Source organism: Tinamus guttatus, unplaced genomic scaffold, assembly GCF_059628265.1.
Source record: "Tinamus guttatus ecotype Peru unplaced genomic scaffold, ASM5962826v1 Tinamus_guttatus_pri_ptg000260l, whole genome shotgun sequence".
In the NCBI taxonomy this organism is placed as follows: Eukaryota; Metazoa; Chordata; class Aves; order Tinamiformes; family Tinamidae; genus Tinamus; species Tinamus guttatus.
In genome coordinates, this window is record NW_028288794.1 from 107979 (window position 1) to 125864 (window position 17886).

At 42.9% G+C, this 17886-nt stretch overlaps 2 protein-coding genes and 2 pseudogenes across 7 annotated transcripts in view; all 4 read right to left on the bottom strand.

Annotated features, from left to right (window-relative positions):
- The window catches only part of LOC104573235 (UDP-glucuronosyltransferase 1A1), a 123005-nt gene that overhangs the window by 6746 nt on the left and 98373 nt on the right, over positions 1-17886 (bottom strand). Inside the window, exons 1-2 of one of the 6 annotated variants that reach the window (XM_088526959.1) lie at positions 9634-10491; positions 5451-5594 (exon numbers count right to left, since the gene is read on the bottom strand). The exons of 3 other annotated variants lie outside the window; for them this stretch is intronic. In XM_088526959.1, the coding sequence (XP_088383085.1) occupies positions 5451-5594; positions 9634-10488 (999 nt within the window). In that variant the 5' untranslated portion in view covers positions 10489-10491. Of the gene's footprint in view, positions 1-3364; positions 4223-5450; positions 6309-9633; positions 10492-17886 lie in introns of those variants that run through there. 2 more of the 6 variants (XM_088526956.1, XM_088526955.1) reach the window with 2 other exon arrangements.
- On the bottom strand, positions 7460-8395 carry LOC148594294 (UDP-glucuronosyltransferase 1A1 pseudogene; annotated as a pseudogene).
- LOC148594295 (UDP-glucuronosyltransferase 1A1 pseudogene) lies at positions 11652-12584 on the bottom strand (annotated as a pseudogene).
- LOC104575491 (UDP-glucuronosyltransferase 1A1-like) lies at positions 13599-14593 on the bottom strand. The gene is made up of 2 exons (XM_088526943.1): positions 13724-14593; positions 13599-13607 (listed from the first exon to the last, which is right to left on the bottom strand). The coding sequence occupies exons 1-2, from the start codon at positions 14585-14587 to the stop codon at positions 13599-13601; spliced, it is 873 nt and encodes a 290-aa protein (XP_088383069.1). The 5' UTR covers positions 14588-14593.

The window sequence follows — 17886 nt, forward strand, 5'->3', positions numbered from 1 at the left end:
TATACGAAAGCAACAAGTAGTTCCCCATTTATAGCTTCACATTCTTTAACCTTTACCTCTACAGAATATTTGATAAGACAGCTTATTGCAGTTCAGAGATCACATTTTAAACTAGGCTAAAAGCCTTGATAAGAAGGCTATCAAGGGAGTTCCAGAACCAACTATTTCATTCTATCTTCTGCGGTGCAGCATAATTAGCAGACTCTTAGATTAGAGGCAGGAGCTGTGTGTAAAGGGATTTTTCTGGGTCAGGGTGATTTGAAGTGAGTTGTTGTGAACTTGGTTGTACTGTGTCAGCTTCAAGTCAGGAGTGCCCAACTTTCACTGACACTAAGCTTCTCCAGAGAATTTATTTTAAGAAGTGTAACCCTCAGGAAAACTGCTGTTGTGCTGTTGACATGAAAGACCGAATTCCACAACTTTCTTTCTGAAGCCTTTGCTAAGAAGGGTTCCTGAAGGTCATACAGTGTGTTGGAAAATGTGAGGATCAAGCATTCAAAACAGTGGGGGTCACTAGAGTTTGGATTACATATTAACCAAACACCTTTCTACCTAGTTGATGATGCAGCAGAACTTGCAGTCCTTGCTCAAGAGAGGCTAAAAGAGTTCATAGCTGGGTAGGTGGTGGTTCTGGGCCAAACTACTTTTAAAAAGTCCTTTAAAAAAGCTACTTTTAAAAAGAAGCTACTAATGCTTGCCTGTGGTATCAGCCAATAGGACCTCCATACTTCTGCTGCCCTATGGTTACCAGAAGATGGGGAAGACTGACTTTCTAAGCTATTTTTGTATGTGCTGTACCATGATTCTGAAGATTGAGTTTTGGATGCACCAGATACCTCCTATCTGTTTCTATTGGATGATCAGTCAAGAGTGGTCCACCAAAGAGGCAAGTGTGGCTCTGGATGGGACTCCATTTCTGGGGAGAAATAACCCCAGACACCAGTACAGGCTGGGGACTGACCTTCTGGAGAGCAGTTCTGCAGAGAGGGACCTGGGCGTCATGGTGGACGACAAGTTGACCATGAGGCAGCAGTGTGCCCTTGTGGCCAAGAAGACCAATGGGATCCCGGGGTGCGTTAAGAAGAGCGTCTCCAGCAGGTCGAGGGAGGTGATCCTGCCCCTCTACTCAGCCCTGGTGAGGCCACATCTGGAGTATTGTGTCCAGTTCTGGGCCCCACAGTACAAGAGGGATGTGGAGCTGCTGGAGAGAGTCTAGCATAGGGCTACAAGGATGATTAGAGGCCTGGAACATCTGCCCTGTGAGAAAAGACTGAGAGATCTGGCCCTGTTCAGCCTGGAGAAGAGAAGGCTGAGAGGGGACCTGATCAGTGTCTATAAGTACCTCAAGGGAGGCAGTGATGAGGATGGTGCTGGCCTCTTTTCACTGGTGGCCACCGACAGAACTAGAAGAAATGGCCGGAAACTGAAACACCCAAAGTTCCACAGGAACTTAAGGAAAAAATTCTTAACAGTGAGGGTGACAGAGCACTGGAACAGGCTGCCCAGAGAGGTTGTGGAGTCTCCTTCTCTGGAGATCTTCAAAACCCGCTTGGACGCAGTCCTGTGCCATGTGCTCTGGGTGACCCTGCGTGTGGAAGGGACCTCTGTAGGTCCCTTCCAATCTTAACCATTATATGATTCTATGATAGCTTTGGGCAGGCTGAAGCTTTTGCGTGGGCCGGAGCAGTGTCAAATCCACACTGCTATTCAGCTTGTGGTGTTTGATTTCTGGTATCAGGAAAGCCTCCCCGCCTTCCTGAAGGCCTTGATGATAGAGTGTGTGTATGGGGAGAGAAAAGGGTAGGAAAAGAAGCTCTCAAGCAAGGGAGCTTCAAGACCAGGCAGAAGTGTACTTACTGGAAGGGGGGAGAGTGCACTAATCTCTGTGAAACCCTTGGCCAAAGCCACATGTGAAAGAAGTTTTCCTAGAATGGTGCCTAGAGTGACAAGATTAATGAATAATTAGGCATGATAAAAATGATGTATCCAGTATCAGGGGAGGAGTAGCAGATCCTGTAAAAGCGCAATTGATGGATAATTTAGATGCCTCCACGGGACCTGTGACTGTCGAAGACCTGGACTAGAATGCGCGGCGGTCAACGTGGCCAGTGCATAAGGCAGGCTCTTCTCTTAGACATTGGTGATGCCCCAGTGACTGTGCGGCTGCAGGGCCAACTGTTTTGCTCCGACTGCCGCAGAGCAGCACCATCAGCAGCTGCTGGTTTGTGGCGAAGGGCTCGTGAGAGTCAGGCCTGGAGTGATTTGAGAGCGAGTAGGAAAGCAGCAGCCTCACAGGAACAACGTGCTGAGCAGGGCACAGATAAACTCTTGCCACTTGCCAGGGTCCAAATGATAAAAGCACTTCTATTACAGCGGCACAGCAATAAGCTTTATCAGCCTTATCTGGTGATTCGTGAGAGCTTCTGATGTGCCATCTAATCGGTTTTTGTTTATGGGGCCTATTAGGGCTATGTGAATTGCCTTCAACCCAGGACACGGGAGTTTGTGCCACTGCAGTTTACCTTTTCGCTGTTACGAGATCTCCAATTCATGCAATTAATTCATGCACTGACTTGACCTGGAGGACACGCAACCTTGAAATAGCTGCTTCTGCTACACTGGTTAGTAGAAAAGGTCTGTGATAAGATGCTGCTTTGGTCCTTCACCCAGGGCATTAATGAAAAAATTAAACAATACTGGACCCAGTATTGACCCCTGGGGGACCCTGCTAACTACAAGCCCCCAGCTAGAATAATCACAACACTCTGAGCTCTGCTGTCCAGATCCACCTCACTGTCCTTCTGCTCCAGAATTCTACAGCTTTTATATAAGGATGAGGATTTCTTTTCAAGGTTCTTTGCAACCTTGGTAAGAAAATGAGGGTAAATCACCTACTGCTCTTTAATCAGCCTCTGAGAGAGCTAAGAGAGTACAACGTTATAACACACTACTAAATACATTTCAATAAATGCAACATTCATTTTGACAGCTAAAGTTACTGAAGCTATATTGGATTCCTAAGCCTAGCTGAAAATTCCAACAAGAAGAATAATTGCCCTAGCACTCAAAAAGAAAATCACCTTTCCTCAGCCAAAGGGAAAAATGATTTCCTACTGTAGGAAAAGATGTTACTCTCACTCAAAGAAGCATGATATTCAAGTGAAAGGATGCATGTGCCCACACAAAATAAAAGAGAAGGAAAATAAGGAAGCAAGTGAGGAAAAATCACTTTTTAAGTTTTTAGTTAAATCATCCTAAATACAAAGGCTTAATTCCTATCTCCATATCAAAGTTGCATTCTTGGAAAGGTAGAAGTCTTGTAGCATGTAGAAGTCAAGGTAAGAAAAAACAGAACATGACCCACCTGAGATAGCTTCTGAGAAGCACAGTTTACTCCTCCAATTGCAATCATGTTGGGCATCAGCGGTCTCGGATATTCAAATGCAAAATCTACCTCCATGAGCCAAATGGATGCATGGCTTAAGAGCTCTGGCACAGATGTATCCCGCTCAAGGAACTCGGAAGCCAGATTTGTATATGGATCGTAACCAAAATCACAGAGAAAGATATTAGCAAAGTCAAACAGGAGATTCTTCACACGTTGAAGAAAGGTCATACGGTCTGTTGTGCCCATAAAATTCCTGGGAATGTAAGAAGGCGGATTGGGACACTGAGTAGCTTCAAACTCTAAACCACATAGCATTCCCCGCAAGAAGAACACAGACGGGACCGACAGATGTTCTGCCAGGATCTGCCCACAGGGTAGAAAGGGATCTGTAAAGACAGCATCAAATTGGCTTTCCTCAAGATATCTGACAAGCTCTTTGTTGAACAGTAAATGTGTACAAGTAGACAGCAACAGGGCAGAGCTTCTTTTAATGGCTGTGTACGTTTTAATGAATCTTTCCAGCAGAGATCCTTCTTCAAATAATTGCTCTGAAAAAAAAGATAATTGTTCATCCAGATCTTTCTTTGTGAAAGGTACGGGGTACATTTTCATGTTAAAATACTCCAATGGCTTGATATGATGGTTCACTTCAGGTGCCACGACAACTATTTCGTGTCCTTTCTGCCCCAGAACCTCCAACACTTCCCGCATGCTGAGCCAATGACTGCCGTCTACGGGCACCACGAGCAACTTCCCACCAGCAGCCAAAGGGAGGCTGGAGAGGAGCAGAAGCCCCACGACTTGTAGGTAAGAGCTTTGCCGCAGAGCCATCGCTGCAGAAAACTGCACAGAAAGAGCACCAGAGCTCCACGCTTTTAACCTATCTGTGGTACGTGTTTAACTATTGATATTTGTTGTGTGTTTAATTATTGATCTTTGGACTGATTTGCTGCATGTACTACATGCCTGTTGTAAACATATAATCTCTGATGTAGGAAAAGATAAGAGTATGAGCTACTCAAGTTCAGCAAATCTCACGTGGCTGTAATTATAGCAGTGGTTGGACTGCGCAACTCCCAACCGTTTCTTTAGGATGAATGCCAGGGCTTTAGGATATTAAGCCTGAACTGGCTGAGCAATGAAAACTTTGCCCTTCAATTTGGCACGTTATGACACTTTCTGTCTAAATTCTGCAAGGATGCTTCTGATAAGTGAAAGAAACTGGCTGTTTCTTAAAATAGTTGTGACCAGAACACACAAATAGCTTGAGATAATGATGGTCAGAGCACCCTGCTAGTAGCACAGGGACCACCCTCCCTGGTGGTTTTGTGCCTTGTTAGTGAGTGTCTTGTGACAAAGGTCAATTTTTCCGTGGCCCAAAGAAAGAATTGCCCGAGTAAAATGTTTCAATCCTGCTAACACTATAGAAGAGGCTCCGCAACAGCGGGACAGAGTTGAAATCGAGTCACTGTTTCATCTTTTTTATTCCTATTTAAAGCAGCCACTGAAAAAAGTATATCATTATATGTACACAGAGCACATAGCAAGATGATGGTCAACAGTCCTTTTTTTTTGTTTTCCTTCTAGCTTTCATATATCGTATTAAGGAAATCACTAATCTGATATAAGGGCTTCCACTGTCCGCAGTAGAAGCACTCCAGTAAATGCAATGGTCATTTTTACAGATGAAGTTCCCTAACCTACATTGGCTTCCCAACCCGAGTTGAAAATCTCAGTGAGGAGCATCAGAGCCCTGGGACGCACAAAAATGAGGTTACATTTCTTTAGCCAAAGGAAAAAACCATTTCCTACTGTAGGAAAAGATGTTACTGTCACTCAAAGAAGCATGATATTCAAATGAAAGGATGCGTGTGTCAACACAAAATAAAAGAGAAGGAAAATAAGGAAGCAAGTGAGGAACAATCACTTTTTAAGTTTTTAGTTAAATCATCCTAAATACAAAGGCTTAATTCCTATCTCCAAATCAAAGTTGCATTCTTGGAAACGTGCAAGTCTTGTAGCATGTAGAATTGAAGGAAAGAAAAAATAGAACATGACCCACCTGAGATAGCTTCTTAGAAGCACAGTTTACTCCTCCAATTGCAATCATGTTGGGCATCAGCGGTCTCGGATATTCAAATGCAAAATCTAACCTCATGAGCCAAATGGATGCATGGCTTAAGAGCTCCGGCAGAGATATATCCCGCTCAAGGAACTCAGAAGCCAGACTTTCATACGGATCATAAACAAAATCACAGAGAAAGATATTAGCCAAGTCAAACAGGAGATTCTTCACACGCTGAAGAAAGGTCATATGGCCTGTTGTGCCCATAAAATTCCTGGGAATGTAAGAAGGTGGATTGGGACACTGAGTGGTTTCAAACTCTAAACCACATGGTGTTCGCCGCAAGAAGAACACAGACGGGACCGACAGATGTTCTGCCAGGATCTGCCCACAGGGTAGAAAGGGATCTGTAAAGACAGCATCAAATTGGCTTTCCTCAAGATATCTGACAAGCTCTTTGTTGAACAGTAAATGTGTACAGATAGACAGGAACAGGGCAGAGTTTCTTTTCATGGCTTCATACATTTTAATGAATCTTTCCAGCAGAGATCCTTCTTCAAATAATTGCTGTGAAAGCGAAGAGAATTGTCCATCCAGATCTTCCTTTGTGAAAGGTACGGGGTACATTTTCATATTAAAATGCTCTACTGGCTTTATATGAAGGCTCACTTCAGGTGCCACGACGACTATTTCGTGTCCTTTTTGCCCCAGAACCTCCAACACTTCCCGCATGCTGAGCCAATGACTGCCGTCTACGGGCACCACGAGCAACTTCCCACCAGCAGCCAAAGGGAGGCTGGAGAGGAGCAGAAGCCCCACGAGTTGTAGGTGAGAGCTTTGCCGCAGAGCCATCGCTGCAGAAAACTGCACAGAAAGAGCACCAGAGCTCCATGCTTTTAACCTATCTGTGGTACGTGTTTAACTATTGATATTTGTTGTGTGTTTAATTATTGATCTTTGGACTGATTTGCTGCATGTACGACTCATGCCTGTTGTAAACGTATAATCTCTGATGTAGGAAAAGATAAGAGTATGAGCTACTCAAGTTCAGCAAATCTTGCGTGGCTGTAATTATAGCAGCGGTTGGACTGCGCAACTCCCAACCGTTTCTTTAGGATGAATGCCAGGGCTTTAGGATATTAAGCCTGAACTGGCTGAGCAGTGAAAGCTTTGCCCTTCAATTTGGCACGTTATGACACTTTCTGTCTAAATTCTGCAAGGATGCTTCTGATAAGTGAAAGAAACTGGCTGTTTCTTAAAATAGTTTTTGACCAGAACACACAAATAGCTTGAGATAATGATGGTCAGAGCACCCTGCTAGTAGCACAGGGACCCCCCTCCCTGGTGGTTTTGTGCCTTGTTAGTGTGTGTCTTGTGACAAATGCCAATTTTTCCGTGGCCCAAAGAAAGAATTGCCCCAGTAACATGTTTCAATCCTGCTAACACTATAGAAGAGGCTCCGCAACAGCGGGACAGAGTTGAAATCAAGTCACTGTTTCATCTTTTTTCTTCCTCTTTAAAGCAGCCACTGAAGAAAGTATATCATTATATGTACACAGAACACATAGCAAGATGATGGTCAACAGTCCTTTTTTTGTTTTCCTTCTAGCTTTCATATATTGTATTAAGGAAATCACTAATCTGATATAAGGGCTTCCACTGTCCACAGTGGAAGCACTCCCGTAAATGCAAGAGTCATTTTTACAGATGAAGTGCCCTAACCTACATTGGCTTCCCAACCCAAGTTGAAAATCTCAGTGAGGAGCATCAGAGCCCTGGGACGCACAAAAATGAGGTTACATTTCCTTAGCCAAAGGGAAAAACGATTTCCTACTGTAGGAAAAGATCTTACTCTCACTCAAAGAAGCATGATATTCAAGTGAAAGGATGCATGTGTCCACACAAAATAAAAGAGAAGGAAAATAAGGAAGCAAGTGAAGAACAATCACTTTTTAAGTTTTTAGTTAAATCATCCTAAATACAAAGGCTTAATTCCTATCTCCAAATCAAAGTTGCATTCTTGGAAAGGTAGAAGTCTTGTAGCATGCAGAAATCAAGGAAAGAAAAAACAGAACATGACCCACCTGAGATAGCTTCTGAGAAGCACAGTTTACTCCTCCAATTGCAATCATGTTGGGCATCAGCGGTCTCGGATATTCAAATGCAAAATCTACCTCCATGAGCCAAATGGATGCATGGCTTAAGAGCTCTGGCACAGATGTATCCCGCTCAAGGAACTCAGAAGCCAGATTTGTATATGGATCATAAAGATGATCACATTGAAAGATATTAGCAAAGTCAAACAGGAGATTCTTCACGCGCTGAAGAAAGGTCATACGGTCTGTTGTGCCCATAAAATTCCTGGGAATGTAAGAAGGCGGATTGGGACACTGAGTGGCTTCAAACTCCAAACCACATGGCATTCCCCGCAAGAAAAACACAGAAGGGACCGACAGATGTTCTGCCAGGATCTGCCCACAGGGTAGAAAGGGATCTGTAAAGACAGCATCAAATTGGCTTTCCTCAAGATATCTGACAAGCTCTTTGTTGAACAGTAAATGTTTACAGGTAGACAGGAACAGGGCAGAGGTTCTTTTCAAGGCTTTGTACCGTTTAATTAATCTTCCCAGCAGAGATCCTTCTTCAAATAATTGCTGTGAAAACGAAAGGAATTGTCCATCCAGATCTTCCTTTGTGAAAGGTACGGGGTACATTTTCATGTTAAAATACTCCACTGGCTTTATATGAAGGCTCACTTCAGGTGCCACGACGACTATTTCGTGTCCTTTCTGCCCCAGAACCTCCAACACTTCCCGCATGCTGAGCCAATGACTGCCGTCTACGGGCACCACGAGCAACTTCCCACCAGCAGCCAAAGGGAGGCTGGAGAGGAGCAGAAGCCCCACAAGTTGTAGGTGAGAGCTTTGCCGCAGAGCCATCGCTGCAGAAAACTGCACAGAAAGAGCACCAAAGCTCCACGCTTTTAACCTATCTGTGGTACATGTTTAACTATTGATATTGGTTGCGTGATTAACTATTGATCTTTGGACTAATTTTCTGCGTGTAAGACTCATGCCTGCTGTAAACATATAATCTCTGATGTAGGAAAAGATAGAATATGAGCCGCTCAAGTTCAGCAAATCTCACGTGGCTGTAATTATAGCAGCGGTTGGACTGTGCAACTCCCAACCGTTTCTTTAGGATGAATGCCAGGGCTTTAGGATATTAAGCCTGAACTGGCTGAGCAATGAAAACTTTGCCCTTCAATTTGGCATGTTATGACACTTTCTGTCTAAATTCTGCAAGGATGCTTCTGATAAGTGAAAGAAACTGGCTGTTTCTTAAAATAGTTGTGACCAGAACACACAAATAGCTTGAGATAATGATGGTCAGAGCACCCTGCTAGTAGCACAGGGACCACCCTCCCTGGTGGTTTTGTGCCTTGTTAGTGAGTGTCTTGTGACAAATGTCAATTTTTCCGTGGCCCAAAGAAAGAATTGCCCCAGTAACATGTTTCAATCCTGCTAACACTATAGAAGAGGCTCCGCAACAGCGGGACAGAGTTGAAATCGAGTCACTGTTTCATCTTTTTTCTTCCTCTTTAAAGTAGCCACTGAAGAAAGTATATCATTATATGTACAGAGACCACATACCAAGATGATTTTCAACAGTCCTTTCTTTTGTTTTCCTTCTAGCTTTCATATATTGTATTAAGGAAATCACTAATCTGATATAAGGGCTTCCACTGTCCACAGTAGAAGCACTCCAGTAAATGCAATGGTCATTTTTACAGATGAAGTGCCCTAACCTACATTGGCTTCCCAACCCGAGTTGAAAATCTCAGTGAGGAGCATCAGAGCCCTGGGACGCACAAAAATGAGGTTACATTTCTTTAGCCAAAGGGAAAAACGATTTCCTACTGTAGGAAAAGATCTTAACTCTCACTCAAAGAAGCATGACATTCAAGTGAAAGGATGCGTGTGTCCACACAAAATAAAAGAGAAGGAAAATAAATAAGGAAGTAAGTGAGGAAAAATCACTTTTCTTTTTAAGTTTTTAGTTAAATCATCCTAAATACAAAGGCTTAATTCCTATCTCCAAATCAAAGTTGTATTCTTGGAAAGGTACAAGTCTTGTAGCTTGCAGAAGTCAACATAGGAAAAAACAGAACATGACCCACCTGAGATAGCTTCTTAGAAGCACAGTTTACTCCTCCAATTGCAATCATGTTGGGCATCAGCGGTCTCGGATATTCAAATGCAAAATCTAACCTCATGAGCCAAATGGATGCATGGCTTAAGAGCTCCGGCAGAGATATATCCCGCTCAAGGAACTCAGAAGCCAGACTTTCATACGGATCGTAAACAAAATCACAGAGAAAGATATTAGCAAAGTCAAACAGGAGATTCTTCACACGCTGAAGAAAGGTCATATGGCCTGTTGTGCCCATAAAATTCCTGGGAATGTAAGAAGGTGGATTGGGACACTGAGTAGCTTCAAACTCTAAACCACATGGTATTCCCCGCAAGAAGAACACAGACGGGACCGACAGATGTTCTGCCAGGATCTGCCCACAGGGTAGAAAGGGATCTGTAAAGACAGCATCAAATTGGCTTTCCTCAAGATATCTGACAAGCTCTTTGTTGAACAGTAAATGTGTACAAGTAGACAGGAACAGGGCAGAGCTTCTTTTCATGGCTTTGTACGTTTTAATGAATCTTTCCAGCAGAGATCCTTCTTCAAATACTTGCTGTGAAAGTGAAGAGAATTGTCCATCCATATCTTGCTTTGTGAAAGGTACAGGGTATGTTGTCATATTAAAATACTCCACTGGCTTGATATGAAGGTTCACTTCAGGTGCCACGACGACTATTTCGTGTCCTTTCTGCCCCAGAACCTCCAACACTTCCCGCATGCTGAGCCAATGACTGCCGTCTACGGGCACCACGAGCAACTTCCCACCAGCAGCCAAAGGGAGGCTGGAGAGGAGCAGAAGCCCCACGAGTTGTAGGTGAGAGCTTTGCCGCAGAGCCATCGCTGCAGAAAACTGCACAGAAAGAGCACCAGAGCTCCACACTTTTAACCTATCTGTGGTACATGTTTAACTATTGATATTGGTTGCGTGATTAACTATTGATCTTTGGACTAATTTTCTGCGTGTATGACTCATGCCTGCTGTAAACATATAATCTCTGATGTAGGAAAAGATAGAATATGAGCCGCTCAAGTTCAGCAAATCTCACGTGGCTGTAATTATAGCAGTGGTTGGACTGCGCAACTCCCAACCGTTTCTTTAGGATGAATGCCAGGGCTTTAGGATATTAAGCCTGAACTGGCTGAGCAATGAAAACTTTGCCCTTCAATTTGGCACGTTGTGACACTTTCTGTCTAAATTCTGCAAGGATGCTTCTGATAAGTGAAAGAAACTGGCTGTTTCTTGAAATAGTTTTGACCAGAACACACAAATAGCTTGAGATAATGATGGTCAGAGCACCCTGCTAGTAGCACAGGGACCACCCTCCCTGGTGGTTTTGTGCCTTGTTAGTGAGTGTCTTGTGACAAATGTCAATTTTTCCCTGGCCCAAAGAAGGAATTGCCCAAGTAAAATGTTTCAATCCTGCTAACACTATACAAGAGGCTCCGCAACAGCGGGACAGAGTTGAAATCGAGTCACTGTTTCATCTTTTTTCTTCCTCTTTAAAGTAGCCACTGATGAAAGTATATCATTATATGTACACAGACCACATACCAAGATGATTGTCAACAGTCCTTTCTTTTGTTTTTCTTCTAGCTTTCATATATTGTTTTAAGGAAATCACTAATCTGATATAAGGGCTTCCACTGTTCACAGTGGAAGCACTCCAGTAAATGCAATGGTCATTTTTACAGATGAAGTGCCCTAACCTACATTGGCTTCCCAACCCGAGTTGAAAATCTCAGTGAGGAGCATCAGAGCCCTGGGACGCACAAAAATGAGGTTACATTTCTTTAGCCAAAGGGAAAAATGATTTCCTACTGTAGGAAAAGATCTTAACTCTCACTCAAAGAAGCATGACATTCAAGTGAAAGGATGCGTGTGTCCACACAAAATAAAAGAGAAGGAAAATAAATAAGGAAGTAAGTGAGGAAAAATCACTTTTCTTTTTAAGTTTTTAGTTAAATCATCCTAAATACAAAGGCTTAATTCCTATCTCCAAATCAAAGTTGCATTCTTGGAAAGGTAGAAGTCTTGTAGCATGTAGAAGTCAACACAGGAAAAAACAGAACATGACCCACCTGAGATAGCTTCTTAGAAGCACAGTTTACTCCTCCAATTGCAATCATGTTGGGCATCAGCGGTCTCGGATATTCAAATGCAAAATCTAACCTCATGAGCCAAATGGATGCATGGCTTAAGAGCTCCGGCAGAGATATATCCCGCTCAAGGAACTCGGAAGCCAGACTTTCATACGGATCATAAACAAAATCACAGAGAAAGATATTAGCCAAGTCAAACAGGAGATTCTTCACACGCTGAAGAAAGGTCATATGGCCTGTTGTGCCCATAAAATTCCTGGGAATGTAAGAAGGCGGATTGGGACACTGAGTAGCTTCAAACTCTAAACCACATGGTATTCCCCGCAAGAAGAACACAGAAGGGACCGACAGATGTTCTGCCAAGATCTGCCCACAGGGTAGAAAGGGATCTGTAAAGACAGCATCAAATTGGCTTTCCTCAAGATATCTGACAAGCTCTTTGTTGAACAGTAAATGTGTACAAGTAGACAGGAACAGGGCAGAGCTTCTTTTCAAGGCTTTGTATATTTTAATGAATCTTTCCAGCAGAGATCCTTCTTCAAATACTTGCTGTGAAAACGAAAAGAAATGTCCATCCAGATCTTCCTTTGTGAAAGGTACAGGGTATGTTGTCATATTAAAATACTCCACTGGCTTGATATGAAGGTTCACTTCAGGTGCCACGACAACTATTTCGTGTCCTTTCTGCCCCAGAACCTCCAACACTTCCCGCATGCTGAGCCAATGACTGCCGTCTACGGGCACCACGAGCAACTTCCCACCAGCAGCCAAAGGGAGGCTGGAGAGGAGCAGAAGCCCCACGACTTGTAGGTGAGGGCTTTGCCGCAGAGCCATCGCTGCAGAAAACTGCACAGAAAGAGCACCAGAGCTCCACGCTTTTAACCTATCTGTGTTGCGTGTCTAACTATTGATCTTTGGACTAATTTCCTGGGTAGTAAACATATAATCTCTGATGTTGCGAAAGACAGTAAGAGGTATTAAAGTTCAGCAAACCTGCCATGGCTTTCATTACAGTAGCCACTATATTGGAAATCTTCCATTTTTTTTTCTTTTGGATAAATGCTAGTGTTTTATGAAATTACGGGTTCCTTCATCAAGTGGCTCCCCTAAAACATGCTGATTAACAAATCACTCTTTTCCCAGCTAAGATTTTTCAGCCAACAAAAAATTCCTACCCTCCTGCCATTGTAAGTTATTTTGTTTTTAAAGCACTAGAAAAATATTTTTTTTAATGGGAAATGGGCTGGTGTCTTTAGTTTTATTTTTTCACATTTTGACCCTGCAATGAAAATGTAAAATTGGCTAAAATTTTTTTTGCTAAAGGATCTTTCTGAGGGGAAGAGGAGATAGAGGCTCGAAGAGGGAAGGAGAAGAGCATGTTGTGAGCCAGATCTTTTCAAAATAGGGTTAACAACTCATAAAAACCTTTCTGGAATACCTTTGGAAGAACATGCCCCCAAGGCATGAAAGCAAAGAACACTAATGCATAGGCCAGGCTTTGCAGACTATCTTTAAATATTATAGAAAACATAAAAATAGGTTATAAAAATGAATGCCCATAAGTATCCTTGACAACAGAGGAATTTACCATGGAGCGATGGTTGTTTCTAAAATCTGACTGCGACAGTAAGGTCAGCCCCCTGCTAGTAGCACATGGACATGCTTCCCTGGTGGCTTTGTGCCTTGTTAGTCAGTGTTGTGATAAATGACAACCATTTCTATCCAATCCCACCCCAGATTTTCCAAGCAAAAATGCTTTGATGCTGCTAATGCTGTAGAAGATTCTCTGCAATAATGGGAGAGAATTGAAATCAAGTCATTATTTTTTTTTCCTCTTTAAAGTACACCTTAAAGCACCTGTAACCAATGTGAATGATTATATACACGCAGAACATATAGCAAAGTCACTGCAAACAGCTCACTTTTTTTTTTCCCTCCATACTTAAATATATTTTATTAAGGAAGTCACTGACCTGAGATAATGGATTTCTCTGTCCACAGTTTATACCACCAATAAAAACTATGTTGGGCATCACTGGCATGGGATACTCGAAAACAAAATCCATTCTTTTCAGCCAAATAGATCCATGACTTAGAAGCTCCTTTGTTGTTACTGGCCTGTGGAGAAAATCTGAGGCCAGATGCTCAAATGGCAAATAAGCAAAGTTGCAAAGAAAGGATTCTGATGACTTGAGAAGTAAGTTTTCCACTCGCTGAATAAACGTCATGTGGTCTGAGTTGCCTGTGAATGTTCTTGGCACATAAGAAGGAGGGTCTGGACACTGAGCAGCCTGCAAATCGAAACTGCAAGGAAGCCCTCGCAAGAAGAAAATAGATGGGATGGAGAGATGCAGAGCCATTATTTGTCCACATGGTACAACAGGATCAGTGAGAACAGCATCGAACTTGCTCCCTTCAAGATACTGCATCGTATCCTTATTGTGCAGTAAATTGCTACAGGAGGAGAAGTAGAGATCAGAGATGACTTGAGCTTTTTCATATAGTTTAACGATTCTCTGGAGAAAAGGTCTTCTCTCAAAAAGATCACTGGCAAATGAACGCATGCTTGCTCCCAGCTCTTCCCTGGTTAAAGGCACGGGATACGTCTTGAGCGTGTAATGGTCAGAAGGCTTCACATTCAGATTTACTTCTGGTGCAACAACAACAATTTTGTGCTCCTTCTGGCTGAGGGCCTCCAGCACCGACTGCATGCTGAGCCAGTGACTCCCGTCCATGGGCACCACCAAGAGCTTCCCACCATCGCTCCAGCAAAAGAGAGACAGGAAAGCAAAGACCCCTGCAGAAACTAAACAACTGTGTTTACTCACAAGAGCCATGTTCCTAGAGATCCCAAGTCTGGTCCTGTGCCCTGAGCTGACAGATTTTATGTAACCACACAGTCCCCAGCCATGGTCTCACGTTCCTGCTTAACAATCCAGCTTTTCCAGTAAAACCAGTTGCTAGCAACCATTCAAGTCACTGATGAAAACTTAAGGAACTTAAGGTGATGAATGAAATGGGGTGGAGCAGAACTGCCCTTAGTGTCTGGTACTCCCTCAGGGTTGGTTGTCTTTACTGTTTCACGCTGCTGATTTTAAAAGGATGCCAGATGTCAATTTGAAAATAAAACTAGATTTTATTAAAAACAAAATCCTAAGACTTCTAAATGTGCTGGCACTTGGAAGCAACCAGGCTCATTGAAAACGTATATTAAAAGAGCTTATTGTGCTCTAACACATGCTGTTTCTAATGTGTTTTAACATAAGCAACATGTAAGGCATTGGGTTAAACTCTCCAGCCAGTAAAGAGGATATTATGATTTGCTGGATTGCGATTTGGCCAGGTACTATACCTGAGGGTGCACTATTCTTGAAAATACTAGTGGTATTAACATTTTAGCATGGTAGTCATCGAGCTGAAATGAAATAGTGTTGTTATATTTGGATTCATCATAAGATGGGTCTTGCAATATGAAATACAGCATTTCCTGGCTTATTAATGAAGGGTAAAAAGTTGTTTTCTCCCTTTTTTATTTCTTTCCTTTTCTCTTTCTTTCTGTCTCTCTTTCCTTCCTTCCTTCCTTCCTTCCTTGACTAGCACTACTATTGTAGAAACGTTCTGAGAAAAAAGTTTTGTCGCTGTTCTGAAATGCTCAGCAGGCTCATGCTGAAATCAAATGATAAAAATGCCACCAGGCCACACAGTGTCTGTCGCACATTAATTCAAATCCTAAGGAGGAGACTCTGTGCATCCATTCTGGCACACGCTCCAGATGCAACCCAAACTGCTAGTGTGTTCCAAGAAGCACCACAGCTGCAGAGGCTTGCATGAGTGAAGGAAAACCACTGCTATCATGCCTGATACTGCTTCATTCTCAGCTTATCTCTCTGTGCTTTCCTAGAGCATTACATCCGTCCAGGAGCAAGAGGAGAAACAGGAAGGAGAAGCCATTCCATTCCCCTAGCGCCTCACTACCTACAAGAAAGACTGCGCAGAAGTAGCCAGCAACAGTCCAGCTGTTTCTGCACAGGAGGTGATTTTACATGGTAAGCAGTGGTGTTTTTGTTTCGGATGAAGAGCTAAAAGATGCCATGACTCAGCTTTTAGCCAGTGTTTGTGATGGACACAGGGCAAACCACAGAACCGTATCTGGCCACTAGATGTAGGTCGGCGATGCACAGGCACAGGAGGAGGAGAACAAACAAGTTGGGACTGAAAGTGCTGCCCAAGGTTGTGATAAGAATTGCTAATGCTGTAATATTTACTGCTGCTGGACTATGATCTCTAGCTCCTGAGCAATATTATAATGATAATGAGCTTTGTCGTTGGAGGGGGGTCTGATTTTGACTTGCTAGAATTGACTTCACTGCTTTTCCAGCAGAATTGCCTCAGTTTGTCCCTTAAGCCCATTAAGAGTCTCTGATAGATAGAATAGACAGGAAAAGATACTTCCCTGCTAAAAAACAGGCAGATTAAAAGCAATTTGAGAGAGATTTTTGTGAGTAAAACAAGATCTGAACACTAGCAGCCCCACAGAAATATTCAGGACTTTCAGTGGGTATCATTGCCACTGAGGGGGAGACTGGGAGGAGTTAAGGAGAGCAGTTAAGGAGAGCTCTAGGGAAGATGACACCACAGGAAAATGCCAGTTTGTCTTGTCCTGAGGCCTCATTCACTTCTGTTCAAAAAGGGAGCACACGTAGAGATGGTGACAGACTGCAGGACATAGGAAGAGGCCATTTCCTAGGACTCAGAGAAAGCTGTCGAGTGAAAAGGAATAGAGAAGAGCCTGCCTGGTTTTAAGCAGCATTCACCAAGGGTAGCATTTTATCCTAAGTGTGATGTACTGCTTTATTCTGAAACAGCTGGATCACTCCAACCACCAATTCAGCTGCTGCTGCTAACAGCTACCTCCTCTTTTCTAATCCTTTCCTGCTGTCTATGTAAAAGTATGGGCACAAGCAAATGCCTCCTTAGACCACACACGCAAGAAGCCACCCATCAACATTTCCTTACCTGAACTGGACATCTCCAAAAAGACATCAATTTGGAGGTGTCTAGTTCTTGTGGTGGAAGCCGCCCAAAACTATTTCACCACAAAGTATTAGCCTTCAACTCATACACATTAGCCTACAACTCATATACAATTATAACTGCTGTTATAGAAGACAAAATACTATATTATTGCACATAATCCAAGGAGTTACTTTTTTGAATGAATGAGCATCTTATGTTCTTGAAACAATTGTTTCTTTGTTGGATAGGTTTTTTTTTTTTTAAACTGTTATAATCCACTTTTTCGCATTATGTGAGCAAATGATGATTGGGCACCCTCACCTCTGCTGGAATCAAATGGAGGGCCGCGTGTGATGCCCTCCCCTTCATGTTTCAGGCAGTGAACAAAATCACTGTGTCAGGCCAACCCAAGAAGAGGAGGTGGAATTGCATCTTGTCCTGCTGGTCAGTCACACCACTCTGTTCTTCATGAGCTTATTAGCGTACCTTTTCCTAGTAGGGCTAGTTGATTTGATTTGTAAAGCATGGGGTGAATGTAATGTGAAGTGGCGACTCATGTTAACTTCCTGTGAAGTGGTTCATAAATATACTGAGCGCCTTATGCCAAATTAGTTCAATCTGCTGCCAAGCTGAGTACTTAAAAAAAAAAAGATTTGATATTTGAATGACACAATCCACAGCAGCAATTAATAAAAAGAGATTCTCTAGGTAAATAAGGCCCACAGGAAATATGAGATTACTTATCATCCAGATCACACAGACATTTGCCTGCCTGCATTTTTCCTTGTTACACCTTCACCGTACCGTCACTGACCTGCGATAAGGGTTTCTTCTGTCCACAGTTTATGCCTCCAATGTGAACCATATTGGGCATCACAGGCGTGGGATACTCAAAGACAAAATCCAACCTCTTCAGCCAAATGGATCCGTGACTTACAAGCTCCGTAATTGTCACTGGCTTTTGGAGGAAATCCGAAGCTAGACTTTCAAAGGATGAAAAGACAGAATTGCAAAGGAAAGGCTCTGCAAGGCTGATCAGCAAGTTCTTCACTCTCTGAGAAAATGTCATACGATCTGTATTGAGTGAGAACATCCGTGGGACGTAGGATGGTGGGTCTGG

Bases quoted from the DNA above. Each gene is read 5' to 3' on its own strand.
- LOC104575491 (XM_088526943.1), bottom strand. From the start codon at position 14,587: ATGGCTCTTGTGAGTAAACACAGTTGTTTAGTTTCTGCAGGGGTCTTT.